Source organism: Cucurbita pepo, chromosome LG11, assembly GCF_002806865.2.
Source record: "Cucurbita pepo subsp. pepo cultivar mu-cu-16 chromosome LG11, ASM280686v2, whole genome shotgun sequence".
Taxonomy (NCBI): Eukaryota; Viridiplantae; Streptophyta; class Magnoliopsida; order Cucurbitales; family Cucurbitaceae; genus Cucurbita; species Cucurbita pepo.
In genome coordinates this window covers 8,285,934-8,295,464 of record NC_036648.1, presented here as the reverse complement: position 1 = coordinate 8,295,464, position 9,531 = coordinate 8,285,934, and the positions used below count along the sequence as shown (strand labels likewise).

The following is a 9,531-nucleotide window of genomic DNA, read 5'->3' as shown; positions in this document are numbered from 1 at the left end:
CCCCCCCCCTTCAGGGCTCAACGTCCTTGCTGACACACTGCCTCATGTCCACCCCCCTTCAAGGCTCAGCCTCCTCGCTGGTACATCACTCAATGTCTGTCTCTATACCATTTGTAACAACTCAAACCCACCGCCAGTAGGTATTGTCCTCTTTTGCCTTTTCCTTTCGAGCTTCCCCTCAAGGTTTTTAAAACGTATCTGCTAGGGAGAGGTTTCCATACCCTTATAAAGGATGTTTCGTTCTCCTCCCCAACCGATGTGGGATCTCATAATCCACCCCCCTTCGGGGCCCAACGTCCTTGTTGGTACACCGCCTTGTGTCCATCCCCCTTCGAGGCTCGGCCTCCTCACTGGCACATCATCCGGTGTCTATCTCTAACATCATTTGTGACAACCCAAGCCCACTACTAGGAGATATTATCCTCTTTGGGCTTTCCCTTTCGGGCTTCCCCTCAAGGTTTTTCAAACGCGTCTGCTAGGGAGAGGTTTCCACATCCTTATAAAGAATGTTTCGTTCTTCTCCCCAACCGACGTGGGATCTCACATAAGTACTAAAATAACTATGGAAATTGGGGCGGGTAATGCAATTTTGATCCATATGGCATTCGTTGATTGAATAAGAAAACTAGAGGATTGGATAAATCAAATAGACTGTTAGAGGGTTTTCTTTTGATCATATCAGAGCGGAATATGAGAGGAGAATAACACATACACTTGGTCGAAGCTCGGGGTTTTTACGTAGCATGCTTTTGACGAGACCTCGACTGCAAACCGAAAAGGAAAGCGATTAGATCGACAATTACGCAGACGAACAAGAAGTCAAGGAGTAGATGGACTTACAATGCACCAGAGTATTTTGTTGGAAGAGGAGCCACTATGGACTTGTTAATCTTAATGATAAGAGCTTGCATGTCCTGCCCAAAACACAACCAAATTAGAAAAAGTAGCAAACCTGACCATTCAACACAATAGAGCCATGACAAGAAGGCCATACAAAACTCGCCTATTTTCGGTATTGTACTCGAAAACGACATTTGTGCAACGTGGAAAAAAAGAGGGCTAAAACGTAAATTAAAGAGGATGAACGTTTAAAGGGTAATGGTCGGATTTGGGAATCGTAACCATTGATATATGTTTGCATATTATACGTGGGGCAGTTTTTCTCGAAGTGTTCACTCGAAGTTTTTAGCTTGAATTTCTACATGTACTAAAGTTTGTACATAGTTGCCTAACTTTCCTAGTAATCGCCCGAACTGGTTGGAGAGGAGAACGAAAAATTCTTTATAAGGGTGTAGAAACTTCTTCCTAGTAGACGCGTTTTAAAAATCTTGAGGGAAAGCCCAAACAAGACAATATGGGCTAGTGGTGTGCTTGGACTGTTACAAATGGTATCAGAGCCAGACATCGGGCAGTGTGCTAGCGAGAACGCTGGTCCCCGAAGGGGGGTGGATTGTGAGATCCCACATCGATTGGTATATTCCCTCTAACGTTATGAGATCTCACATTGGTTGGAAAGGGGAACGAAAAATTCTTTATAAATGTGTGGAAACCTATTCCTAGTAGACGCGTTTTAAAAATCTTGAGGGGAAGCCTGAAAGAAAAAACCCAAAGAGGACAATATCTGCTAGCGGTAGGCTTGGGCTGTTACAGATGGTATCAAAGCCAGATATCGGACGGTGTGCTAGAGAGAACGCTGGTCCCCGAAGGGGGGTGGATTATGATATTCCACGTCGATTGGAAATAGGAATGAGTGTCAGTGAGGACACTGGGCCTCGAAAGGGGGTGGATTGTGTGGAAACCTCTCCCTAGCAAACTCGTTTTAAAAACCTAGAGGAAAAGCCCAAAGAGACAATATCTGCTAGTGGTGGACCTTGGCTTACAAACGTCCTCGGCATGGAGTGGACTAGGTCGGACCCTAGTTATAAAATAAACTCACACTAATTATAGAGGGAATGGAGTTATCTAATGGACATAAGCTACCATAGAAGAAATTCCCGAACAAGAACAAATGACGTTCGAAACTTACAAACGCTTTGAATGCAGGCTTTAGAGCAGTCATCTCATATATACAGCATCCTGACAAACAGATGTGAAACGGAGTCACTTTCTTTAGTCAATAAAGGCCAAATAAGGTTCGTGGTCAGGTCGAGCGGTTCCTACCTAAAGACCAAATATCCGACTTCGAACCGTAAGGTATATCAGCAAGAAGTTCTGGACACATATAGCTCGGAGTTCCTACGACCTGCATTATCATGCCAAGTGTTTAAAAGAACAATAGCAAGGTATCACAAGCGAAAACAACTACTAAGAAACTGATGCGTCGTCAAATTACACACCGAGGACGTAAGATCGTCTGACGTCAACATTTTGGCTAGTCCGAAGTCACCTGGTTCATCAAACATGAATTACTATCAAATTTCTGTTCGTACTTGCAATTTTGATTCTATATATATACACGGTGGGGATGGAGGAAGAGTTCACTTACCGAGGCGTATATCTCGATTTTTAGTCAAAAATATGTTCGAACACTGAACAAATCACATGATATCGATGGTTAGTAAAGAGCTCAACATATTCGCATTGACATGATATCGATTTTTAGTCAAAAATATGTTCGAACGCCAAACATTAGGGACTAAAGTATATATTTAGCCAAAAACGTATACACATCGAACCTTAACATCTCGGTGAAGGATATGATTCGTGTGCAAGTAATCGAGTGCCATCAGAAGTTGAACTAACCACTTGCAGAGTTTCTACGAAACGAAATGAACGATGAACAAGATATAAAAAGAATTAACGAAACGAAAAGAGATTTTCAATGTTATTAAGAACCTCTTCGGGGAAATGAACGCTGTTCGCTTTTTTTATCGTTTCGGCCCTGTGGAAATCGAATCAATGTAGGCTAAATGGAGAAGTAATACAAAAAAAATGATGAACATGATGAACATTGGGCTAGAAAAGTACTTACATGTCCCCTCCTTCACAATAACCTATAATAATGCACACATAGCAACCCTGTCAACAAAGAAATAACAAAAGAGATTAGATTAGATGTAACGGCTCAAGTCCACCGCTAGCAGATATTGTCCTCTTCGAGCTTCCCCTCAAGGTTTAAACGCGTTTGCTAGGGAGAGGTTTCCACATCCTTATAAAGAATGTTTCGTTCTCCTCCCCAATTGATATGGGATCTCACAATCCACCCCCTTCGGAGCCCAGCGTCCTTGTTGGTACACTGCCTTGTGTACACCCCCTCTAGGGCTCAGCCTCCTCGTTGGCACATCACTTGGTGTTTGACTCTAATATCATTTGAAACGGCTCAACCCCACCGCTAGCATCTCACAATCCACCCTCTTCGAAGTCCAGTATCCTTGCTGGCACACTGTCTCGTGTACACCCCCTTTAGGGCTCCTCCTCATTGGCACATCGCTCGTTGTCTGGCTCTAGTACCGTTTGAAACGGCCCAAGCCCATCGCTAGCAGATATTGTCCTCTTTGGGCTTTCCCTTCTAGGCTTCTCCTCAAGGTTTTAAAATGCGTCCGCTAAGAAGAGGTTTCCACACCCTTATAAAGAATGTTTCGTTCTCCTCCCCAACCGATGTGGGATCTCACAATCCACCCCCCTCCCCCCCCTTCGGGACTCAGACTCCACGTTGGTACATCGTCTAGTGTCTGGCTCTGAAACCATTTGAAACGGCCCTAGCCCACCGGTAGCAAATATTGTCCTCTATGGGCTTTCCGTTCTAGGCTTCACCTCAAGGTTTTAAAATGCGTCTATTAGGGAGAGGTTTCCACACTCTTATAAAGAATGTTTCATTCTCACATTAGACCATACCGATACGAAGGGTGAACTAGAGACAATCAAATGGTAAGAACGAATGATTTAAGAATAACGGGAAATTTATTCTTAACCATCTTAAACGACCATCGATATCGTTAAACTGTACATGTTTTAGGTGTAGATAGCAACATTAACATTAGTAATAACTTATAGCGAATTAAAGCTCGATCTACCTTCTCGACCCATGAATCCTTATACTCCACAATAAATGGATTCCGTAGTCTAGAAATGAGCTCCATCTACAAGAAAACAGGAACGGATTAGCTCGAAAAAACGACATAAACGTTTCTATCATAACCTGCAATCGACCAAAATCATGGATGATCTATGCTTAGCTTTCCAAAATGTTCACATAAAGTGAAAGAAGGTCTAATATTCATTTTGATCATTGGTTGTTTCACAAAAGCATTCCTAGTTACGATAATCAACGAAAACCGAAATGGTCATGGCAGTAGAAGAGAATCTAAACTCATTCTAAAGCACCCCGACACGATTATAGTAGAACATGAAAAGCTAAAAAGCAACAAGACAAGACAGGTTATTAACGACTCGAGAAGTATGTCGGAGTAAAAAAACACCAACCTCCTGGTGTGCAGATCTACGGGACCTATCGGTCTGACGGGCGAGGCGAATTTTTTTCAACACATACCTTAATATATAAAGGTCAAAATTATGTGTCACACATATTCAAAGTTTTAAAGAGAGGAAATTATGAAGAACTAAATGAAAAACAAAATAATTTGGTAAAGAATACTTGAACTGCATTGTCTAACCTTTTCTTTTCATGCTTATGTCTCACAAGAAGAGCAGAGCCAAAGGATCCTTTCCCTATTTGCTCCAATATTTCATATTGCTCCATTTGGACAGCTTAATAGTCCCCTTTCTCTGAGTACATATAAGAACAAAAGTTAATCAAAATCTACTTTAAGTCGCTAGCATAGACAATGTAACGGCTCAAGCCCATCGCTAGCAGATATTGTTCGCTTTGGGTTATCCCTTTTGGGCTTCCCTTTGAGGTTTTTAAAACGTGTCTACTATGGAGAGGGTCTAGCCCTACTCCGACTAGTGTCTCGCACTGTTCGGTGATGGGCTCTGATACCATTTGTTATAGCTCAAGCCCACCGCTAGTAGATATTGTCCTCTATGGGCTTTCCCTTACCGGCTTCCCCTCAAGGTTTTTAAAATGCATCTACTATAGAGAGGGTCTAGCCCTACTCCTACCAGTGTCTCACACCGTTCGGTGACTAGCTCTGATACCATTTGTAACAGCCCAAGCCTACCGCTAGTAGATATTGTCCTCTATGGACTTCCCCTCGAGATTTTTAAAATGCGTCTAGTATAGAGAGGGTCTAGCCCTACTCCTACCAGTGTCTCGCACTGTTTGGTGACTAGCTCTGATACCATTTGTAACGGCCCAAGCCTACCGCTAGTAAATATTGTCCTTTTTGGGCTTTCACTTCTGGGCTTCCCCTCAAGGTTTCTAAAACGTGTTTACTATGGAGAGGGTCTAGCCCTACTCTGACTAGTGCGCCACACTCTCCAGTGATTGGCTCTGATACCATTTGTAACAGCTCAAGCCCACCGCTAGTAGATATTGTCCTCTTTGGGCTTTCCCTTACGGACTTCCCCTCAAGGTTTTTAAAATTCGTTTACTATGGAGAGAGTCTAGCCCTACTCCGACCAGTGTCTTGCACCATTCGGTGACTAGCTCTAATACCATTTGTAACAACCCAATCCCACTACTAGCAGATATTGTCCTCTTTGGACTTTCCCTTTTGGCTTCCCCTCAAGGTTTTTAAAACGCGTCTACTATGGAGAGGGTCTAGCCCTACTCCGAGCAGTGCATCACACCGTCTGGTGACTAGCTCTGATACTCCTATTTGTAACAACCCAACCCCACCACTAGCAAATATTGTTCTCCTTGGGATTTCCCTTTCGGGCTTCCCCTCAAGGTTTTAAAACTCGTCTGCTAGGTGCTAGGGAGAGGTTTCCACACCCTTGTAAGGAACATTTTGTTCCCCTCTCCAACAGACATGGGATCTCACAATCCACCCACCTTGGGGACCCAGCGTCCTCGCTAACCCACCATTCAGTATATGACTCTATACCATTTGTAACAGCCCAAGTTCACCACTAGCGGTGGGCTTGAGCTGTTACACACTCTATCTGTTTTCCGAGCATAGACAATATCACAACTAAGTAAGAAACAGAGATATTATCCAACAAACCACATTGAATTCACCTTCCATAACAACTGCTTCACATCTTTAAACAAAACTAAAAGATTCAGCCAAAAANAGGTTTCTAAAACGTGTTTACTATGGAGAGGGTCTAGCCCTACTCTGACTAGTGCGCCACACTCTCCAGTGATTGGCTCTGATACCATTTGTAACAGCTCAAGCCCACCGCTAGTAGATATTGTCCTCTTTGGGCTTTCCCTTACGGACTTCCCCTCAAGGTTTTTAAAATTCGTTTACTATGGAGAGAGTCTAGCCCTACTCCGACCAGTGTCTTGCACCATTCGGTGACTAGCTCTAATACCATTTGTAACAACCCAATCCCACTACTAGCAGATATTGTCCTCTTTGGACTTTCCCTTTTGGCTTCCCCTCAAGGTTTTTAAAACGCGTCTACTATGGAGAGGGTCTAGCCCTACTCTGACCAGTGCCTCACACCGTCTGGTGACTGGCGCTGATACTCCCATTTGTAACAACCCAACCTCACCACTAGCAAATATTGTCTTCTTTGGGATTTTCCTTTCGGGCTTCCCCTCAAAGTTTTAAAACGCGTCTACTATGGAGAGGGTCTAGCCCTACTCTGACCAGTGCCTCACACCGTCTGGTGACTGGCGCTGATACTCCCATTTGTAACAACCCAACCTCACCACTAGCAAATATTGTCTTCTTTGGGATTTTCCTTTCGGGCTTCCCCTCAAAGTTTTAAAACGCGTCTACTATGGAGAGGGTCTAGCCCTACTCTGACCAGTGCCTCACACCGTCTGGTGACTGGCGCTGATACTCCCATTTGTAACAACCCAACCTCACCACTAGCAAATATTGTCTTCTTTGGGATTTTCCTTTCGGGCTTCCCCTCAAAGTTTTAAAACTCGTCTACTAGGGAGAGGTTTCCACACCCTTCATTTTGTTCTCCTCTCCAACCGAGGTAGGATCTCACAATCCACCCTTGGTGTCCCAAGGTCCTCGCTGGCACACCACCCGGTGTATGGCTCTGATACCATTTCTATCTGTTTTCTAAGCATAGACAATATCACAACAAAGTAAGAAACAGAGACATTATCCAACAAACCACATTGAATTCACCTTCCATAACAATTGCTTCACATCTTTAAACAAAACTAAAAGATTCAGCCAAAAAAAAAGCAGAAAAAAAAACAGTTAAATATGTAGTTTTCATTTCAATGTTCATCACTTCACTAAGAACACTACAAAATCTTCAGTTCATCTCAAACATAAAATCTTCAAATGTAAACAAAACCCCAACCCCACAAGAAAAAGAGAGGCACCTGAAAGTAGCAGTAGAAGAAACCAGGATCCAAGAGAATGAAGCAAATGTGGTAGAAGAAAGAAGAGAGCTAGAAAGGAGAGAAGGAACGACACCGTTTTGGAAGCAAAAGGAAGACAAACAGAAGCTGCAGCTGAAGGGGAAGAAGATAGTGAAGGGGTTCCGCCATTGTTGGGATTCAAAGTTCAGAAAGCAACCTTTTTTCCTCTTAGTTGAGAGAAAACAAGATATGGGTATGGATTTAAAGGACGCCAAAGGACAAAATCTTAGAGAGAGAAGAACATTGGTGTGGGTTTTAAAGATAAAAAACACTGAAACTGGGAGTGTTTTAGAGAATAGATAGATGAATATATAATGGGATTACTAAAATTCTTGAGATAAACAGAGCGGAGAGAGAGAGAGAATGATGGGTCAAAGTGACAAAGAAATGGAAGGAAAAGGAGTTAATGGAAAGAGATTTGGGGATGGTGGGTCAATTTGCAATCTTGAGAGAGAACGAGCGAGAGTCGTACACGAGAACGAAACATTACTTATAAAGGCGTGAAAACCTCCCTCACATAGACGTATTTTCAAACTGTGAGGTTGATGGTCATAGGGTCAAAATGGACAATATCTGCTAATAGTGGGTTTTGGCTATTACAAATTGTATGAGAGCCGAGCGAGGACGTTTGGCCTCCAAGGGGGGTAGATTATGAAATCTCACCTCAATTGAAGAGGAGAACGAAACATTACGAGAGCGTGAGAACTTCTCCACACAAACGTATTTTCAAATCGTGTGGTTGATGGTCACAGGGTCAAAACGGACAATATCTACTAATAGTGAGTTTTGGCTATTACAAATGGTATCAGAGTCAAACGAGGACATTTGGTCTCCAAGGGGGGTAGATTATGAAATCTCACCTCGATTGAAGAGGAGAACGAAACATTACGAGAGCGTGAGAACTTCTCCACACAAACGTATTTTCAAATCGTGTGGTTGATGGTCACAGGGTCAAAACAAACAATATCTACTAATAGTGGGTTTTGGCTATTACAAATGGTATCAAAGTCAAGCAAGGACGTTTGGTCTCCAAGGGGGGTAGATTATGAAATCTCACCTCGGTTGAAAAGGAGCACAAAACATTCTTTATAAGGGTGTGAAACATCTCCCTAATAGATGTGTTTGAAAACTGTGAGGCTGATGATGATATGTAACGGGCGAAAGTGAGCAATATCTATTAGCGGTGGACTAGGATGTTACAGTATTTGTCTTATCCGCAAAATTATGTTTTCTAAAATTTAAAATTTATTATATACAAAATTAACGATGCAGAGACCAATTAATTACAACTTTTAAAAATCGTCAATATTAATGTAACTAAGTGAATAAATTATTATTATCATCCGAAACATCAATAATTCGAGTTAATTTTTATTTCATAATAATTTAGAATATTAAAAAAAAGTAATAAAGTTAATTTGGTTAACTATAAATTAATATTAAATCTAAATAGTTAAAAGTATATGGACATAAATAGTAGAATATTAAAAAATTTAAAATTTTGTTTTAAGAGCCATTTATGTAAATCTTTAATCTTTTTTTCCTTTTGATTAATTTTTATTTATTATTATTTTTTTTTTCAATTAATTTTGTTTTTTAGTGTGTGATTTTGAGAATCTAGGTAGGGAATCATGAAAGCAATAAAAATAAAAATAAAAAAATAAAAAAATAAAAAAGTGGGAATAATTAAAAAAATATAAAAAAAAACAATTAAACACATTTTCAATAAAAAGGCAAAAACTTTATGCCAAATTTGTGAGTGAGAATTAATGGATATATATAATTGATTTCTTCATCTTAGTGATATTTTTTTATAATTATTTATTTTTCGTGTTAAAAAATTAAGTTATTAAATATTATTTCTGTATTTTCTGTATTTTATTGTCTGATGCACCTGATAGATCTGGAATACGATTGACCCACTGGAAAAATAAGATGCATTTGTTGGTATAGGGAGTAACTATTTATTGTTTATATCTTTCTAAACCATCATATTTCTAATAACCACTCTTCTTCGGATGTGATTTCGATTCGTGAATGTACACCTTACGATGTTATTCTTAATATTTTATAAAAAATTTAAGATTGTCATCCGAGTAAAAACTAGATGAATACTGAGACTCGGGCAG

At 40.8% G+C, this 9,531-nt stretch overlaps 1 protein-coding gene across 7 annotated transcripts in view; it reads right to left on the bottom strand.

Annotated features, from left to right (window-relative positions):
• Positions 1-7,700, bottom strand: part of LOC111805048 (serine/threonine-protein kinase Nek2-like) — a 10,612-nt gene extending 2,912 nt beyond the window's left edge. For 5 of the 7 annotated variants that reach the window (XM_023689911.1, XM_023689914.1, XM_023689909.1 and 2 more), the window contains exons 1-13: positions 7,364-7,700; positions 4,614-4,725; positions 4,423-4,489; positions 4,014-4,079; positions 2,972-3,018; positions 2,836-2,881; positions 2,676-2,756; positions 2,486-2,528; positions 2,337-2,386; positions 2,161-2,242; positions 2,027-2,076; positions 841-914; positions 713-764 (exon numbers count right to left, since the gene is read on the bottom strand). In XM_023689911.1, the coding sequence (XP_023545679.1) occupies positions 713-764; positions 841-914; positions 2,027-2,076; positions 2,161-2,242; positions 2,337-2,386; positions 2,486-2,528; positions 2,676-2,756; positions 2,836-2,881; positions 2,972-3,018; positions 4,014-4,079; positions 4,423-4,489; positions 4,614-4,699 (744 nt within the window). In that variant the 5' untranslated portion in view covers positions 4,700-4,725; positions 7,364-7,700. Of the gene's footprint in view, positions 1-712; positions 765-840; positions 915-2,026; positions 2,077-2,160; positions 2,243-2,336; positions 2,387-2,485; positions 2,529-2,675; positions 2,757-2,835; positions 2,882-2,971; positions 3,019-4,013; positions 4,080-4,422; positions 4,490-4,613; positions 4,726-7,363 lie in introns of those variants that run through there. The other 2 variants (XM_023689916.1, XM_023689915.1) reach the window with 2 other exon arrangements.
• Positions 7,701-9,531: the final 1,831 nt, after the last annotated feature.